The sequence below is a fragment of the Purpureocillium takamizusanense genome, chromosome 4 (assembly GCF_022605165.1).
Source record: "Purpureocillium takamizusanense chromosome 4, complete sequence".
NCBI lineage: Eukaryota > Fungi > Ascomycota > Sordariomycetes > Hypocreales > Ophiocordycipitaceae > Purpureocillium > Purpureocillium takamizusanense.
In genome coordinates, this window is record NC_063071.1 from 2096363 (window position 1) to 2115001 (window position 18639).

The window sequence follows — 18639 nt, forward strand, 5'->3', positions numbered from 1 at the left end:
CCTTAGTAGGTGGGCGCTGCGCCCCCCCTTGATGGCAATGTTCTTTTTTCTCTCTCTGTTCTCCGTCCCCGCCGGGCATGCCGAGCCATCACCGTCCGCCCGGGGCTTCCCGACAGCAGCGGACAGCACCAAGCACGTGGAGATAAGGACCTTAGGGGGGCGGTTGCCGGGCCCCACATTCTGAGCAGGGAATATGGGCGCCGAACCGAACAGCACAGCGCAGCGCAGGCTGTCATGCGACGAGCGGTTTTGTTTTGGTTGGTGGCCCTCGCAGCGTCCATCCCGGCAGCCCACGACGATGGCATTGGGTGGGCGGCGGGAGGGTTGTCGCACGCGACGGCATCCATACCTTACCTACTACCTGTATGCATCAAGGTATCTACCAGGTACGATGCACAGATGAGGCTACGGCGCGGTACGTACGTATGGGTGTACCTGCGCAATGCTCGTTGGGCGCTGACTGAAGAAAGCAGGACGATGAGACGCAGCAACGCACGTCCGTCAATCATGCCCCGTCGGTCGGTCGCTCGGTCGTCTCGGCGCGGCTGCGGCTGCGGCTTTTGGTTTTCGGCACGGAGCTGGGCCCCAAACCCAAGTCCCCGATCCTCGGCACCGCTATTGTGGTCATTTTCCTGGGGGTCTCTCCCCCCCTGTCACATGGATGAAGTGGTATGCTTGCAGTGCTAGGACTAACGTTTAGTAGAGGTAGTAGCAGCCCCGGAGCTTAGCCCGCTCGCTGCTGTGTCGGGTCGCTGGCGGGATGGATGGAACCCGCGGACCGCATCGCACCCCCTGGGATGAGCAGAAGACCTTGGAAAACCTGCTCGGAAGGGGCGGCGGCGGCGGCAACGACGGTGTGACGAGGCTTTGCGCAATACGTAGGTGAGGGTTGGGCCACTCACTGCCCGGGCTGGCTACCTAGGCGCTGCCCGTTGCAGAGCGCGCTCTCGTGCCCCTGGGGGCGTTTCCCGGGGGCAGGGTTGCGCCGGCGGGCACGACGTAAATCCGGGGACTTCCATGGGAGTTTTGCATTTGCAGGCGCCCGGGCCGGGCTGGCTCCAGGCGCCGAGCTGTTTCTAATGACTGCCTGCCTGTCTCCCTGCCACCTCGCAGATGTGAGAGAGAGCCCGCCATCCCGTCCAGCTGGGCACGGCACGGCACCTCACCTGCATGTCCGCTGCACTGCACGCACATCAGCCAGCGCGGCTTGCAGACCGCCCTCCCGCCCTGAAGGGTCTTCCCCCCCCTCCCCCCCCCCCCCTGGCGGGTTTCCCCCCCTGTCGTCGCGCGGCCCCCCGAGTTAGGAGGCGCCTTCCTCCAGGTACACACGAGTCCCAGCCATTTGACTCGCTGAATCTCGTGCCATCCATCCCATCCCATCCAATTCCATCCAGCCATCCATCCATCCATCCATCCATCCCCGTCTCCAATTGAGTCAAGGAACATTTTTTTTTCTCCTTCGCCGCCTGTCGCCGTCACTACCACCGCCTCACCTCCTCGACCCTTTGCGCGTCGCTCATCCCCCTACGAACCTTCTTCTCACGTTTGCAAATCGTTGGTTCTGTGTTTTGGCTGCCTTGCGCGCATTTGGTTATCGACGCTGTCGCCTGTATCGTTTTCTGCCGCGTGAACAGACCCTCGCGCGCGCCCTTTTTTTCTTGGTACTGCCGGGGCGTTGGTCACGGCACTCCGAGGCAACCCCGGCCCTGGCATTTGTGACGGGACTCGTGTCCTCACCCTTTCCATCGCGGCGTCCACACCCCCCCGGTCGCGCGTTTCCCTCTGACGAAGCGACGACGAAACACTCCAAGTCCTCGACGACGAGACGAGACGGCACACACCCCCGTTTACGGTGACATAGGGCTGCCGCACCTCGAGCGTCTCTCCGCTCGGCGACATCGCGTCGTCGTCGTCTAGCCAGCCAGCCAGCCACCATGTCAAAGGCCACGGCTGTCAAGGAGGCCGTCAAGGAGTCCCTCGTGGGCCACGACGAGCCGGTCCAGCTCTCGGCCCAGACCAAGGCGCGCTTCACCAGCAATGCCGTCAAGGATCCCGAGACCGGCGAGCTGTACATGGGCCCCGACGAGTTCATCAACGCCGTCGCCCCCAAGAACGAGGATTATGTGAGTCTTTTCATCTTGCCTCCCGCCGAGACCGCGGCGGCGCGCGCCCGACAACGTGCGACCGCGCAAGCGACGCAGCAGTAGCACGCGGCGTCTGCTGGACGCGAGGGCGGAAATTGGAAAACCGGCTGGCTGACCACGAGGCGCGCAATTCGCGCGCGCGCGGCTCCACGCACAGCACAAGATCAAGCGCGAGCAGTACTCGATTCTGTTTCGCGTCGCCGACAGCAAGGGCACCGGCCGCGTCACCCTGACCGACTGGGGCGTCTTCGAGAACCTCCTCCTCAAGCCCGACGCCGAATACGAAATCGCCTTTCGCCTCTTCGACGTCGACCGCACCGGCACCGTCAAGTACGAGGATTTCCGCAAGCTCTACGAGCTCAACAAGGGCCCTGACAGCATCCCCTTTGACTGGGACTGCGAGTGGGCCAAGCTGTATATTGGCAGCCAAAAGAAGCGCCATGACCTCAGCTACCCTCAGTTCGCCCAGATGCTGCGCGGCCTCCAGGGCGAGCGCATCCGCCAGGCCTTCCAGCTCTTCGACAAGGACGGCGACGGCTACGTCAACCCCGAGGACTTTGAGCGCATCATCCTCGAGACAGCCAAGCACAAGCTCTCCGACCACCTCCTCGCCAACCTCCACACCCTCTGCAATATTTCCAGCAGCAGCAAGGTCTCGTACGCCAACGTCCGCGCCTTCTTGAATATGATCAAGGAGATGGACCTGGTAGAGCTCATCGTGCGCCGCGCCGTCCTCCGCAGTAGCGATGGCAAGATCACCCGCTCCGAGTTTGTCAACGAGGCCGCCAAGGTCACCCGCTTCTCCCTCTTCACGCCCATGGAGGCCGACATCCTCTTCCACTTTGCCAGCATCGACGAGCCCTCGGGCCGCCTCGGCCTGCACGACTTTGCAAAGGTCCTCGACCCCTCGTGGCGCAGCCCCGTCTACGACACCGACGACTCCGCTATGGGCGCCCTGCAAAAGGCGACCACGAAGAAGGCAGCCTTCCTCCAGCAGGCTGCCGAGTCTACCTTTAACTTTGCTCTCGGTAGTTTGGCCGGTGCCTTTGGTGCCTTCATGGTGTACCCCATTGATCTCGTCAAGACCCGGTTACAAAACCAACGCGGTGCGCAGCCCGGCCAGCGGCTGTACAAGAATTCGATCGACTGCTTCCAGAAGGTGTTCCGTAACGAGGGACTCCGCGGCCTCTACTCTGGCGTTCTGCCGCAGCTCGTCGGTGTCGCGCCCGAAAAAGCCATTAAGCTGACGGTCAACGACCTTGTGCGCGGCCACTTTACCGACAAGCAGGGCAAGATCTATTGGGGCGCCGAGGTCCTGGCCGGTGCCAGCGCCGGTGGCTGCCAAGTTGTGAGTAGCCCCTGCTGTGCACCCCCCGTATATCGTCCTGGTGCTCATTCGTTGGTATAGGTCTTCACAAATCCCCTCGAAATCGTCAAGATCCGCCTGCAGGTGCAGGGTGAAGTCGCCAAGACGGTCGAGGGCACACCGAAACGATCGGCCATGTGGATCGTGCGCAACCTGGGTCTCGTGGGCCTCTATAAGGGCGCCTCGGCATGCCTCTTGCGCGACGTTCCCTTCTCGGCCATTTACTTCCCTACCTATAGCCACCTGAAGAAGGACTTCTTCGGAGAGTCGGCGACCAAGAAGCTGGGCGTACTCCAGCTCCTGACGGCGGGCGCCATTGCCGGCATGCCTGCGGCGTACCTGACGACGCCCTGCGACGTGATCAAGACGCGGCTGCAGGTGGAGGCGCGCAAGGGCGAGGCGTCGTACACGGGCCTGCGACACGCGGCCAAGACGATCTGGAAGGAGGAGGGCTTCACCGCCTTCTTCAAGGGCGGCCCCGCTCGCATCTTCCGATCGTCGCCGCAGTTCGGGTTCACGCTGGCGGCGTACGAGGTGCTCCAGAACGTGGTGCCGATGCCGGGCAAGAAGGGCGAGGTCAAGATGCACGGGGGCGTGGCTGACGCCATGGCGGCGGTCTCGACGGCGGGCAGCCTGGACACGAGCCCGTTTGCGCGGAGCCGCAACGCGCTCAAGATCATTCTGGACCTGGACGAGGACTTTGGCAAGATCAAGATGCCCAACGAGAAGGGCTGGCGCTCGCTCCCGCGCATCATGGGTGGAAGTGGAGCGGCGCAATGACGAAAGCTTACGACGAGGGACGGCGTTTCGGTCTCGCCACACGGCGCTCCGACGGCTGGAGGAAACGAAGGGACTCGATAACGGCAGAAAAAGGGAGGGACTAGGCTCTGATCCGCACGCATTGCATCAGACGCGGCGTTTTTTTCTTTTCAGGGGCAGAGTGTTTAAAGCATCGCTGGGGGGTCAAAGTCTTTTCTTTTCGCACCCCGCTGTATCTATTCTGTCTTCTCTATTCGTTTCTTTTGTATTCCCTCTACTTGTTGTCCCCTTTAGACGGGTCTCTCTGGGTATCAGGCAAGGCCCGGCGGCCCGACCTGGCCGCGTGCCCAGACGGGACGACCTGGTGACGGCACGGACGAAATGGATAGACCTAGGTTTCCGGCTCGGCCGGGAGCGACACGGCGAGCGGGCGAGCGGGAGATGGCTGCGTCGCGGTGGGTGGCGTGCTCGGCTCGGCGCGGGCCCCCGTGCGCGTGTGCGGCGTGTCTCTTGTATTGGCTCTAGACTCTTTGGCAGGCATAGATGTAGAGAAAAAGTGTATCGTTTCCTCGAAAAACGGGCTTGTTTTGGTGCGGTCGTCGGCGTACTTGGGGCGTGATGCGGAAGCGCGTGGCGTCAAAATCGTTTAGGGGGAGTATCTCTCCCGAGGGGGTTCCAGTCTGCCTTCAGCCGTGGGCCTCAATCTCCTTGATGGCAACCGGCCAGACGTGGACGTTGAGGCGATGCGACAAGGCGTCGCTGCCGTCCCCGTCCCCGCGCTCCCCTTTAAAGGCCACGACCTCGACGCCAGGCGGGCTCATCATGACGCCCTCGAGCCAGCGCACGTAGTCCTCGAACCCGGTGGTGCTGCCCACGACGCGCGCGCGCCCCACGCCGCGCACGCCCTCGAGGACACGCAGGTTGGCGCAGCCGACGCCGAGGAAGACGGCCTGGACGGCGTCGACGACGAGGGCGTCTGCGCCGGAGAAGGCGCGGGCGGCGCGGTCGCGGGAGAAGGGCAGGTCGCAGTCGAGGCGGAGGGTGAGGTGGAAGCGGCGGAGGCGGGCGAGGGCGCGGGCTTCGCGGACGGGACCGCCGCGCCAGCGGGGGCGGAGGCGTGGGAAGGAGGCGAGCAGGGAGGGGTGGGCGACGAAGGTGTTGAGGGAGTAGAGGATGGGGGAGGCCTCGAGGTGGATGAGGCGGCAGGTCTGGAGGAGGGCGGGGTGGATGTCGTGCTGCTGGTGCTGGTGCTGCTTCTGGCTGACTTGTTGGTGGGCATGGTGATGTTGTGATGGTGGTGATGGCGAAGAGTGCGAGGAGGAGGAGTTGTGGTGGTGGTGATAGTCGCAAGGCGGCAGGTCGTACTTGGAGTAGGGCGGGAGGATGAGCAGCAGGGCGTAGATTTGGAGGCGGATCTCGGGCGGGAGGCTGAGGAAGCCGAGAGGCGGGCGCCGGGGAGCCAATGGTGATGTTGATTCTGCCGGGTCGGACATGATGTCTGGCTGGCTGTGGGAGGGAGTTGTCATTTCGGTGTAAGTGAGGTGAGGTGAGGTGAGGCTATACCGATGACATACAAGCATGCACGCTGCAGACAGGCAAACACAACCAACGTCGGACAAGGCGGGAGACACGAGAGCTTATATTCCAGCACACACCTCCCCTCCCTCCCACGAAAGAGCAGCCCATTGAAAATCTACTGGGATGTGGGTGAGAATAGTAGACTACAACGTACAAATGCCCACCGGGGCCCGACTCCATTCATTCACTGGGAACATTTTCCCAGAGGGGCATGGATGACGGCGGGGGGCTTGACTGACTGACTTGACTTGACATGCGTGGCGCCAGGCGCGCCTCGCGTGGTGATGGTGCAGCCCCCCGGGGTCAGCCCACTGCCAACGGCCACCCCATTCAACTCTTGCGGGCACTACTTCTAAACTATAGTACGGACGTATCAGCAGTACTAGTAGTAGTGTTATGAAGTCAACCAGCCAGCAATCATGCATTCATCGACTCTCCCCCCATCCATCTCCGCGCTAGGCCCGGAGAAGGGTAGCTGGTAGGTGGGCGTGGGCAGGGCTCACTCACAGCATCCCATCCCGAAAGTGGCATGCTGTTCTCAATCATTACTGGGGGGACACGGCGAGAGATCCGGCGGTGCCGCCTGAGCCCAACTTTAAAGCATCCCACACACACACACACAGTATTGTGACGATGATGACCACCACTGATGATGCGGGTAAAGGAGAGCAACAAGCCCCGCCCACGCCCAGCAATAAAAAACAACAAGGATGGCGGGTACGTAGATGTGTGAGTGAAATCGTCCTCGTCCGTCACGAGATTACTGCTTCAATTCGACGAGGCAACTGCAATGTCCATATTTAGCACATGGGGCTGCCATTATTCAGGGCGGTGGCGCCGCCGCCGCCGCCATCTGCTCGTGGCGGGCAGGCAGCCTTGTTGGGAGAGAAAGAAAAGGACGACGTTGCGATGCATGTGCTGCTGGCAGAGGCATCATCGTCGGAGGCAAAGGGTTTCCAGAGAGACGCAGACGAGGAGGAGGAGGAGGAGGAGAGCCTTGGGAGATGCATAGCGGAGGGGCGAGCAGGTGATTCCATGTCATGCACACTCGCATTCGCATCTCGGGCTCATCGGCATCGGCATCAGCATCAGCATCAGCATCAGCATCAGCATCAGCATCAGCATCAGCATCAGCATCAGCATCAGCATCAGCATCAGCGCCAGCAACATGCTTCGCCCGAGGCTGAATGTAGCATGTATAAGCGTCAGCGCCCCAGTATTAACTAACAGTCATTCACACGCGTGGCTCCCGAATCCCCTCCCGGTGCCCGCCATTTCCGTGCGGCTCTAACTATCTCACTGCCTTTTGCATTAATGCTTGCACGCATATTACCTTTGGACGTACGTGCATGTAGGCCCTGTCCTGGTCAGCCATGCCGATGCCCACAGCTGTACGTACATGCGCCATACATATTACCTAACTTAGTACAGTACGTACACAGGCAGGTGATATACAATCTGTAGGAGGTGTCGACGACGTCGAAAAAAAAAAACGCCATGCAGGTCGCCGCTGCAGGTCCAGCCAGCCATGCGTCCCAGGCTATATGTACGAGGCACGTTTGGACTGTCCATCTATTCGTTGCAACGCCATCCCTGCCTATTTTCCGTCCGTCCGTACTACGCAAGAACGTCAGAACGCCAGCCAGCCTCCGCGCCCGGTGAGGAGGGGACGGCGGAAAGCCACCTACCTTAGTAGGTACGTACGAATACTATCCATCATGCACGGGAAGCGCTGCCCCCCCGTCTCTGGGCTGTTTTCCCGGCTTTTAAATGCGATCGGCCCGAGCCCGGGTCCAGGCCCCCCCGGGGATTGCGGCGCCTGATGAGATGGGTACAGTCGAGGTGATGGGGGGCTCAACTGCCTACGACGTATAATGCACTCACCAACGTAATTCTACAGGTACCTATACGCACCTGTAAGGAGTCACGGAAGTACGGCGGGCGGGGATAAGACGGGAAACAAAAGGTCCACGACCCGGATGGTCGGTAAGGTGTGAGTGCGAAAGAGGGTCCCAAGATCGACCTCCCCAGATGACGGCCGATACGCAATGTTGGCAAGAGGAACCAATAAAGGACACTTGACGTGGCTCTTGAAGGGGCCGTGGACGTATGTACGCATCCGCCCTTGTTGTCATTTAGCCTCTCACTCCACCCAAGATGGCTTTGGTAGCCACGGAGTAGCCTGCCGTTTGTGGGCATAACATGTTTGTGCGTGCCCCGAGGCTGACGGCCGCGCAGCAGTATCCAGCTCCGTGCATGCAGACAAAAGTGGCTGGCTGGCTGTCTGGCAAGCGCCTTATGACGAGGCAGTGGACCTCTGCAGATATCCCAAGCAAAGCCTGGGCAGCGATGACCGTTTCGCATCCTCCGACTCGACGCGTAGTCGTCGGCACCATGTATTGAATCGTGGTTTGCAGGGCTGGTATGCAAAGATGGAGAGACGAGGCAGACAAGAAGTAGAGTGATACTGCCGCAGTCGCAGTCGCGGCTCTAGAGTCTCCCGGAGACAACTCACCGTATATTGTCGACGGGAACGCACCCCCTCGCCGTCATGTGTACGTACGCGCCATACCTAGCTGTGTGCTGTACTGCCCCTTTCCCCGTCTTCAGTATCTTGGGAGACTCGTGGACGGCCATCTCTTTGTGCTTCCGGCCTACACCCCTTCCTTGCTCTTGAGCTGTGGCGTATCCCGTGTCTGTATGTGTATGCTAAGTCCGTGGCGCCCCTTGAGGCCTTGGACGCGGCGCGACAACCATGTTGTAGCATGCAAAGGCAGCGACGGCCAGCGACACGGCGCCCAGGCACGCGTCCGCCGTGGCGCCAATGTGATCCGAGGCACGCCGCGCCGAGTTGTGTTGGTGGGCATCGCGCGGCGGCGGCGGCGGCGGCACCAGGCCAAACGTCGTCGCGACCGACGACCACGCCGTGACGGCCGGCACGACCAGCGTGTCGGCCATGCCAAAGCAGTGCTCAAACGGGAGCCCCGACGCCCGGGACAGGGCCCACGTCCCGGCGAGGGAGTAGACCTCGAGCAGGCGGTGCCGGCGGCCGGAGCCGAAGCACGGCAGCGTCAGGAGCACGAACCTGTACGCGGCGTGCGCCAGGATCCAGCCCCTGCCGACGGCCGTGAAGACAAACATGCTGTCGTGCAGGCGCATGGTCCGCCACGCCGCGCGGCGGCCCTGCTGGACGATCCAGAGGAAGAGCGCGGCGCAGGCGACCCTGCTGCACGCGCCGCGCAGGGTGCCGCCCGCGGGCGTGGCCACCATCATGCCGATGTTGCCGTACACGGCCAGGTTGACGTACGTCTCGAAGGCGGGCAGCAGGCGCGCCTTGAGGGGCCGGCCGGCGACGAGGAAGCACAGGACGGAGCCCAGGCCCAGCGGCAGCTCGCACATGGTCTTGACCATCTCGCCGGCCGTCGACGTGGTGTCGAAGACGGCGATGGCGGCGCTGACGCCGAGGACGGCGAGCAGGAGCAGGCCCGGCGCGCGGAGGGCGCACGCATAGGTCAGGGTGAGGATGAGGACGAGCCACCCGTTGAAGGGGACGTCAATGTGTGGCTCGAGGGCCGCGCGCAGCGACCATGAAGAAGAAGTGGCCATGGCGCCTGTGTTGACTGACGCTGCGGGTTGCTGGACGGGACCAGACATTGATACACTGGGCAGTGCACAGTATAGTTACGTTAGTACCTGTACAGTTGGTGCACCAAACAAGTCGGAGAGGGTACGTACCCAGACTGCTGGTAACTCACTACGGGTACGTACCACTTCTTGTCGCCCGCTATTTCTGTCAGCGGTCACACCCAGCACCTGCATGATCCCCTGCTGATCGCACAAAACACCACGCCCGTCGCGTCATATATGCGGGGGGGCCGCCCCCGTGTCTGTCTCGCCCGTCGTCGCGAGGCCGTCGTCCCCCCTCAACGCCGCGCGCGTCTCAACGCCGCCGTCGACCCCGTCTGTCCGTCCGTCCATCCATCTGCCTGCACGCACGAGGTAGCGGGCTCACACGATACATACAAAGTACAGCTTGCCTTGTTCGTTGGCACTCACACGCGCGGCCCGCCAGCCAGCACAAACGACGACGACGACGACGAGAAAACGACCGGCGACGACCGGCGACGAGGGCTGAGACGGCGAGCCCCCCTCTCTCCCTCCCTTGACCGACCCTAGGCCGCCGCTGCGCTTTTGCACCAGCATCGCACATTCGCATCTCGCATCTCGTCCTCATCCTCCTTCATCAGCCCCGTCATGGCCGTCGGCTTCCTCCCCTTCCTCTCCGCCCTCTTCGGCTGGGTCTACACCCTCTGCTGGAGCGCCTCCTTCTACCCGCAGCCGCTACTCAACTGGCGCCGTCGCACCACCAGCGGCACCACCGTCGACTTTCCTTTTCTCAACGTCGTCGGTGCGTTCCACCACCTCCCTCACGATACACACACGCACATTCTCTCGCTCTCTTACTTCTCAGCTATCCCTCTCTGGAAAAAGACTGACCGACTGACTGACCATTTGTTGCTTCGCGCAGGCTTCGCCGCGTACCTCGCCTCCAACCTCGCCTTCTACTACTCCCCCCTCGTCCGCGCCCAGTACGCCGCCCGCCACCGCGGCCTCGCCCCGACCGTCCAGTTCAACGACATCACCTTTGCCCTCCACGCCCTCGTCCTCTCCCTCCTCACCGCCTCGCAGTACCTGCTCGCCCGCCCGCTCTGGCGCTTCGCCCCCGCCGTCGCCGGCGCCCGCCCCAGCCGCGGCGTCCTCGGCATCACGGCCGGCTCGCTGTGCGCCGTCGCCGGAGTCTACCTCCTCGCCGTGTCCGCGCGTTCCTCTTCCTCCTCCTCCACCTCCTCTCCCCTCTCGGCGATTTCTTCTAGCGGCCCCGGGACTTCGGTCGCCGACGTCGACCCCGCCGTCGACTGGTGCGAGCTCGACGTCGTCTACGCCGTCGGCTACGTCAAGCTCCTCGTTACCCTCGTCAAGTACGGCCCCCAGATCCTCGCCAACTGGCGCAACCGGAGCACCGAGGGCTGGAGCATCTGGCAGGTCCTGCTCGACCTCGCCGGCGGCGTCCTCAGCATCGCCCAGCAGGCCATCGACAGCTGGCTCCAGCGCGACTGGAGCGGCGTCACCGGCAACCCCGTCAAGTTCGCCCTCGGCAACGCGAGCCTCGTCTACGATAGCATCTTCATCGCCCAGCACTACGTCCTCTACAGGGCGGACGACGATGGCCGCCGCCGGCCCAAGACCCCGTGGAGGGGCGCCGAGGAGCCCCTGCTGGCCGACGAGGATGAAGAGACCAGGCGGCGCCGGCGGCGTCTGGACTGAGCCCCTAGTCGGCCGTCATAAACACTACCTTATATATACGGCCTGTGGCCTCTATCACCCCCTCACGGGAGAACACCACGTACACTATATGGAAGAGACGGAACAAGTGTCATCTAAACCGACATGAGAGTATCGTTTCCCCTCGTAGAGCCTACGTATTATATATAATACCTCGTGGCCCTAAGTAATGCCAAATGACGTTGTGCACGACCGACATGATGCCTGACGTCTCAAACTGCCTTGTCCCCGTTCCTCCTGCGCAACATCCATTACCAGCTACTATACATGGTCTATTTATACAAGAGCATTATACAACTGTTCCTCCTCTACTTGTACAGCCACGACCGCGAGAGTCGTGATATCTAACGTGCATCATGCCCATCTCCCCTCCCCCCTTCTCTCTATCTCTACATGACAAAGTTAATCACCTTTCCACCCCTGACGGGAATCGCCCGCTTTGCCTTCCCCAAGTCGTACTTGCCCCCGCCGAACCTCTCCCTGCCCAGCTCCGTGTCGAGGATCGCGCCCACCATCCAGTCCCACAGCGCGTCCCCCTCCATCCCCGGAGGCGGAGGCGAAATCTCCACGACGCCGCGCATCTTGCCGTTGATCTGCACCGCGCACTCCTGCTGCCTAGCCCGCAGCATCGCCGTCTCCAGCGTGCCGTCCTGGACGGGGAACGACGCAGTCTTGAACATGGAGCCCGCGGACGTGGGGTGCAGCATGCTCCAGCACTCCTCCGCGAACGCGGGCGTGGCTGGCGCGGCAAGCCGGACCAGAACGCTGGCGGCCTCGCGCCTTATGACGGCCCCGGCGGCGCTGCTGCTGCTTAGCGCGTTCGTGAGGCTCATGAGGTCCGAGATGATCGTGTTCAGGGAGTATATGTCGTCGTAGGAGCGTCGCACAGACTCAATGGTCTGCTGCACCTGCCGCCACAACGTCGTCTCGGCGTCCCATTGCCTCAGTGCCTTGGAATCCATGGAGTCGATGCTTGCAAACTTGGCCTCCAGATAGTTCTTTGCCGAGACAGACTTCTTGGAAAGTCTGGCGACCGCGGCAACTTGGTCGTGTAGTCGCTGTAGCCAACGAGTTACCCCGGTAATCTTGGACTCATCCCAGTTTAGCACGTCTCCCACAGGCGCCTGGAAGAGCATATGAGCTCGCGTGGCATCGGCACCATATCGCGAGATGAAATCGGTCGGGTCCACGCCATTATGTTTGGACTTGGACATCTTTTCGTATGCAACCGTGGCCGACGCCCCGGTGGCAGCAACTTTGGGGGCCGAGGCGTCGGAGAGATCGACCTCATCGGGCTTTAAGAATTTGCCGTTCTCCGGGCTAATGTACGTTTTCCCATGCACCATGCCCTGTGTGATGAGTCGCTTGAAGGGCTCGGCCGACCAGCTCGCGTCATCTGCGTACTGTGGCAGCAGTGGCGTCGAGGCAAGGAACTTGTAGATGAAGCGAGCGTACAGGAGGTGGAGAATCGCGTGCTCGATGCCGCCAATGTAGATGTCGACCGGGAGATGTTTTCCGGCGTCTGGTGAGAACAGTTGTTCGGCGTTGTGAGGGTCAGCGAACCGGGCATAGTACCAGCTCGAATCGACAAATGTGTCCATGGTATCGGTGTCCCTGCGAGCAGAACCCTTGCAGCTGGGGCACGTCGTGTTGACAAAATCGGGCGACGACTCCAAAGCATTGCCCGTCTTCCCGTCGGCCCAATGCTCGCCCACCTCAGGTAGCTTGACGGGCAGCTCCTCGTCCGGCACCGGCACGGCGCCGCAAGAGTCGCAGTGGATAATGGGAATGGGCGCGCCCCAATACCTCTGGCGGCTGATGAGCCAGTCCCTGAGGCGCCACTTCTCGACACGCTTGGCTAGTTCCGAGCCTTCGAGAATGCCGATAATCATCTCTCCAGCCTGTGCAGACGGCTTGCCCTTGAACAGGCCACTATGCTGGGTCATGAAGCCGTGCTCTATAAAGGGTCCCTTGTCCATAGCCGTTGTCGACTCGTCCTCGGACGCGGCCAGAACGAAGCGGACGGGTTCTTCGGCGTGGTGTGTTTTCCAGAATGAATGGTCCCGCACGTCGTGTCCGGGTACGCCCATGACAGCGCCTTCACCGTAGTCACCCAAGACATACGGCGCAACGTATATGGGAATCGAGGCTTTGGTCGCATCCGGGGTCTCGTCGTGGTAGGCGAGGGGATTGATGGCCCGGAGTTGGGGCAGCATGTAACCGACTTTGGAGTCCGAAGGCAGCCCCGGAAGGGTATCGAGGAACGCTTGGAGCTCAGGGTCGGTTGTCGCCAGCTGCTGGACGACCGGGTGCGAAGCGGAGAGGGCAATGTACTGGACTCCGAAGAGAGTGTCTGGTCGCGTGGTGAACACCTCGATTGCGGCGCCCACGTCTGTGCCAAAGGTCATGATGGGGAACTTGATGGCGGCGCCGGCAGACTTGCCGAGCCAATTCTTTTGCTGCGAGAGGACGCGCTCGGGCCATGCATTGTCCTTGGCCAGCTGCTCGAGGTCATTGAGGAGGGCTTCGCGAAACTCGGAGATACGGAAGAACCACTGCTTGAGCTTCTTCTTCTCGACCTTGGCGCCGGACCGCCACGAGTAGCCGTTGGCATCGACCTGCTCGTTTGCAAGAACCGTCTTGTCGACCGGATCGTAGTTGACTTCGGCTTCCTCCTGATAGGCAAGCCCGCGCTCGTGCAACATCAGAAACAGCTTTTGGGTGTGCTTGTAGAAGCTCGGATCGCAGGTCGTGAGCTCCTAGTAAATGATCAGCAAGCATTTCGGAAGTCTCATGTAGGGGAGGGCAAATCTCACGCGATCCCAGTTCCAGCTTCCATTCATCAGGGCCATCTGCGCCTTCATCTTGGCAACGTTGGTCGTGGTCCATTCGTCTGGGGGTATGCCGCGCTCGAGGGCAGCGTTCTCAGCAGGCAGGCCGAATGCATCCCAACCCATGGGTAAGAGCACATTCTCTCCCTTCAGCCTGTGGTATCGGGCGACCACATCGGCAATGGTGTAGACTCGCAGGTGACCGAGGTGCAGGGTGCCGGACGGGTACGGGAACATGGGGAGGACAAACTTGTCCTTTGCTCCGTCGGCCTTGCTGCCTCGAGGCGCATCATCGGAGGTTTGCCATGCCTGCCGCCACTTGCCGTCCAAAGCCCTGAGGTTGACGGCGTACCATCGCCGGGCAAGTGAGGCCGATGTCGGTTGGGTCCGTTGGAAGCTCCTCGGGGCATGGCGAGAGAGGGTTGCGGGTCGTTGCGCAGCGCAGAGGGACAAGCCAGCTGTCCCTCTACAGCTCACCTGCCTCGCATATAGCAGCTGCATCGTATCGTCGTGACCATGTCAAGGAGCACCGGTGGCGAGTGTCGCGTGTCGAAGCTCGGATGGCAGTGGAAGAGTTGAGCGCTGACGAGACGCAACATGCGAGCGCCAAAAAATGGAAGCTCGGGCCGCTGCAGCCAGTCATGGGACGGAATTGCAGAAGACTGGAGGGACCCTGCAGGGAGCTAGCTGGTTGACCACTGGTAGCAGCCGCAGGGCCGATGCGGCGTCACCTGGACACCAGCACTGGAACCCGCCGTTCTGGCGGCGTTTTGGTGGCGGCCTCCAAACTTTCAGAGGCCATGGCCCCCAGTCGTGCTGTGAGTTTAGCTGGGCCCAGCGCTTCCTGGCCCCACTGCGACCCTGGACTGGGCTACCTAGGTACCGACAACGGACCAGAGGCCGGGCTCTGGATGACCCCGCCATCCATCCGCACGGGGCACCTCAGGCTCTCCAGCCCAGCGCTGCCCCTCGTTTTGAAAGGCAAGGCAAGTGGGGGATCCAGTTGCTCTTACCTGATGGGTGTGTGGCTTACCTTCGGCTTTGGAAGGTGGTCAAAGATTTCGTGCTCCCGAGTCCCGATATCGAACCCCCTCTCCCCAGACTCCCTCTTGTCGCCTTATGGTTGTACATGCCTCTCGAAACGAACGCCGCATTCGATAACGAGCACAACAGACAACGTGCATCCTCTGCTGTACGGAGGCACAGCAGCGTTACATCGCAGTCTACCATCTGCAAGTTGTGCCTGCCTGTTGGACTCCCGAGTCCAGACGCCGGAGCTGGCCACTCCCCCCGCTACGGTCCGTCGCCACCAGCACTGCGTACATACCACGCCAACACAACGACGGCGAATTGCCGTATGCTCGTCCTCAAGGCATCCCAAGTGTAGTTATACCGAGTCGACGCTCACTGCACGCGCCGCGGCCGCTCCGCCTCGACATCGCCGCCATGGACAAGATTACAGACAAGATCGCGGCCTTGCCGCCAGATGCCGAGTACTTCTCGCTCGAATTCTTCCCGCCCAAGACGGCAATGGGTTTCTCCAACCTGCGACACAGATTGCAGAGAATGGAACAGGCCCTGCGGCCGCTCTTTGTCAACGTCACCTGGGGAGCCGGCGGTTCCACGGCCACAAAGTCGCTCGAGCTGGCCGAGCTGTGTCAGCGCGAGCTCGGTCTCACAACATGCCTGCATCTTACATGCACCAACATGAGCCGCCGCCTCATCGACAAGGCCCTTGAAGACGCCAAGGTCCTCGGCATTCGCAACATCCTTGCCCTCAGGGGCGACCCGCCGCGCAACGAAGAGTACCGCACCGCCGACGACACCGACGACGGCGCCGCCGAGGATTTTACCTGGGCCGTTGACCTGGTGCGCTACATCCGCAGCAAGCATGGCGACTACTTTTGCATCGGAGTCGCAGCGTACCCCGAGGGTCATGCCGACGAGAGCCACCCCATGGGCCAGAGCCTCGAGCACGACCTGCCGAGCTTGGTAGACAAGGTCCAAGCTGGAGCCGACTTTATCATGACGCAACTCTTCTTCGACATTGTCGCCTACGACAATTTCGAAAAGACCCTAAGAGAGCACCCCAGCGGCGCCTTCAAGGACATCATCATAATGCCCGGTCTCATGCCCATTCAGAGCTACCAAATGATCAAGCGAACGACCAAGCTCAGCCACGCCAAGATGCCCGAAGCCATCATGTCCCGGCTGAACGCAGTCAAGGGTGACGACGAAAAGGTGAAGCTCGTCGGCGTGGACGTCATCAGCGAACTCATTGACCAGATTCGTGTCATCAAGAGCCGGAGTGCCGGTCGCAAAGGCTTCCACTTTTACACCCTCAACCTCGAAAAGGCCGTGGCTTTTATTGTCGAGCGGACCGGCCTCATTCCCGACACATCTGATAATGAAGAGGCCGTCGTCGAAGAGACGAGCGCGGTCCCCACGCTACAGGTCAACGGCAACGTTCGCCTGCGCACAAGAAGTCACTCGCGGACTTCGAGGAGGCAGTCTTCGGTTGGATCAGACCCCCACAACAGAGTCATTGTCGGTAGCCAGCGCCCATCCCACCCTGAATGGGAAGCCAGCGGCCAAGAAGCCGGCGTCCCCGCCGAGGCCATCAACTCGCGTGCCAACACTTTGGCCATCTCGGAGGGCGAAGGCGTTCTGGGACGGGAGGCCACTTGGGATGACTTTCCCAACGGTCGCTTCGGTGACTCCAGATCCCCGGCATACGGTGAGATTGATGGCTATGGTGTCAGCCTCCACATGTCTGTCGCGTCAGCCGTGAGGCTATGGGGTCATCCCAAGACTCGTCAGGACATCAGCGATATCTTTGTGCGGCACATGAAAGGTCAGCTCGAGGCCATTCCCTGGAGCGAGGAAGAGCTCATGCCCGAATCGTCTGCGATTCAGCCTCGGCTCGTCGAACTGAACAGCAAGGGCTGGTGGACCATCGCCTCGCAGCCGGCCGTGAACGGCGCGCCCTCGAATGAGCCAACGTTTGGATGGGGCCCTCCCAACGGCTTCGTCTTCCAAAAGGCCTTTGTGGAGCTCTTCATCCCCTCATCGGACTGGAAAGCCCTGGCCGAGCGGCTGTGTGCGCCCGAGGTCCGTGGCGTCGTTTGCTTCTACTCGGCAAATGCCAAGGGCGAGTTCGCCTCGTCGGACGTGAGCGGCGCGGCCAACTCGTCTGCCGGCGAGGCCAGCACCAACGCGGTGACGTGGGGCGTGTTTCCGGGCAAGGAGATTGTGACGCCGACCATTATCGAGGAGGTGAGCTTCAAGGCGTGGAGCGAGGAGGCGTTTGGTATCTGGGGCGAGTGGGCCAAGGTCTACGGCCGGGGTTCGGAGAGCGAGAAGCTGCTTAACGGTATTAAGGAGGATTATTGGCTGGTCAACATCATTCACCACGACTTTGTGGACAAGGAGGCGCTGTGGACGCTGCTCATGGGTTAGCTGAGTAAGACGAGAGAGGGGGCCTGAACGTACATGGCGAGGGAGTTGGGGAGAGATTGGCGTTGGAAAAGATATCATGGCCGGGTAGTTATTCAACAGATGCTGTAGAGCAACGACAACAACAACAATACCTCTTGTATCTTCCCAATTGACCGCGTCGGACAAAGCTTGATGGTGTTTGTACTCGTTCGACCTCCTGCGATTCTCTGGCACGAACGCCTGCACGTCGTTTACCGCAGTCAATTATGGCACATGATGGTTCCTGACGTAGCTCAGAGCACGTGTGTTGAGATTCTGCTATCTACTAGTACCCGACCGTCGTGACGAACGCCCAAACCGCAGTTCCAGACGCCTAACAGCCTCCGCCCCAGATCCTGCCCATGAACCTTTGCCATTCCGTCACCACGGTCATCAGGAGTGGAGCAGGAGGAGACGAGGAAACGCAGTTCTTGTCCATCCCCGTGTCCACCCCGAGGCCTTCTCGTCCGACGTCCTTCCACCATTTTCCCCTTTAATGCATCCTTCACCCCTCGGTTTCTTCTTTTACCCCTCGGTTCCTCCTTGGTGTCAGTCACCATCCTTCCTCCACCCGTTGCGAGGCAGGCAGGGCAGGCCCGTCCGCTCAAACTGCGAGGGGATAGTGCGCGTGCGTGCGTGCTGGGGAAGTGCGGTGTGTGGTGTGTGTATTCGTGTGTAGAGCAAATTACTTTTCGTGTCGTTGCCGGGTCCGTGTGCGCGGGATAGGTGGGTGCGCTTCGTCGATGAGTGTTTTGACGACGATGGAGGGCAACAAGTCCCTTCTGCCTTCTCCCCCAACTTTCCCCATCTTTCACTCTCTCGATGGTCTTCCTCGGCGCCGAGAAGAATGGAAAGAGGAGAGACAACAAACTAAAAGAGAATTACTAGACGGAAAGGAAAAGACAACGTCTTCTTTGCGCGCGTGGTGGTTGCGGCGGCGTCGTCGTCGTCATCGTCGTCAAGAGAACGAGAACACAGCCAACCCTTGCTATACCGGCGGGTGACCGACGACGTCCGGTCCCGGGCATCGCATCCCTTCCGAGTCGAGAGACTGCGGGGGGCGGCGTACCCTCCGGGGGCCCAAGACACACAACGAGGCGAGGGAAAACGTCATCTTGCCAACGTCCGCTCATCGATCCAC

General features: G+C 61.3%; 6 protein-coding genes across 6 annotated transcripts; 3 read left to right on the forward strand and 3 right to left on the reverse strand.

The window, feature by feature from the left end:
• The first annotated feature begins 1383 nt into the window (after positions 1-1383).
• Positions 1384-4664, forward strand: AGC1 (mitochondrial aspartate-glutamate transporter agc1). Its single transcript, XM_047986565.1, has 3 exons — positions 1384-2123; positions 2302-3492; positions 3553-4664. Exons 1-3 carry the CDS (start codon positions 1935-1937, stop codon positions 4288-4290), a joined length of 2118 nt encoding a protein of 705 aa, XP_047842547.1. The 5' UTR covers positions 1384-1934; the 3' UTR covers positions 4291-4664.
• Positions 4665-4955: 291 nt separating this feature from the next.
• Positions 4956-5931, reverse strand: JDV02_005284 (uncharacterized protein; the record flags this gene model as incomplete). The annotated part of the gene is made up of 1 exon (XM_047986566.1): positions 4956-5931. Exon 1 carries the CDS (start codon positions 5847-5849, stop codon positions 4956-4958), a length of 894 nt encoding a protein of 297 aa, XP_047842548.1. The 5' UTR covers positions 5850-5931.
• A 1400-nt stretch (positions 5932-7331) lies between these two features.
• On the reverse strand, positions 7332-9503 carry JDV02_005285 (uncharacterized protein). Its single transcript, XM_047986567.1, has one exon. It carries the CDS (start codon positions 9499-9501, stop codon positions 8557-8559), a length of 945 nt encoding a protein of 314 aa, XP_047842549.1. The 5' UTR covers positions 9502-9503; the 3' UTR covers positions 7332-8556.
• Positions 9504-9665: 162 nt separating this feature from the next.
• JDV02_005286 (uncharacterized protein) lies at positions 9666-11477 on the forward strand. The gene is made up of 3 exons (XM_047986568.1): positions 9666-9811; positions 9875-10255; positions 10376-11477. The coding sequence occupies exons 2-3, from the start codon at positions 10102-10104 to the stop codon at positions 11170-11172; spliced, it is 951 nt and encodes a 316-aa protein (XP_047842550.1). The 5' UTR covers positions 9666-9811; positions 9875-10101; the 3' UTR covers positions 11173-11477.
• LEU5_2 (Leucine--tRNA ligase) lies at positions 11310-14596 on the reverse strand. The gene is made up of 2 exons (XM_047986569.1): positions 14007-14596; positions 11310-13949 (listed from the first exon to the last, which is right to left on the reverse strand). Exons 1-2 carry the CDS (start codon positions 14520-14522, stop codon positions 11580-11582), a joined length of 2886 nt encoding a protein of 961 aa, XP_047842551.1. The 5' UTR covers positions 14523-14596; the 3' UTR covers positions 11310-11579.
• A 498-nt stretch (positions 14597-15094) lies between these two features.
• MET12 (Methylenetetrahydrofolate reductase (NAD(P)H)) lies at positions 15095-17626 on the forward strand. The gene has a single exon (XM_047986570.1). It carries the CDS (start codon positions 15468-15470, stop codon positions 17478-17480), a length of 2013 nt encoding a protein of 670 aa, XP_047842552.1. The 5' UTR covers positions 15095-15467; the 3' UTR covers positions 17481-17626.
• The last annotated feature ends 1013 nt before the right edge of the window (positions 17627-18639 follow it).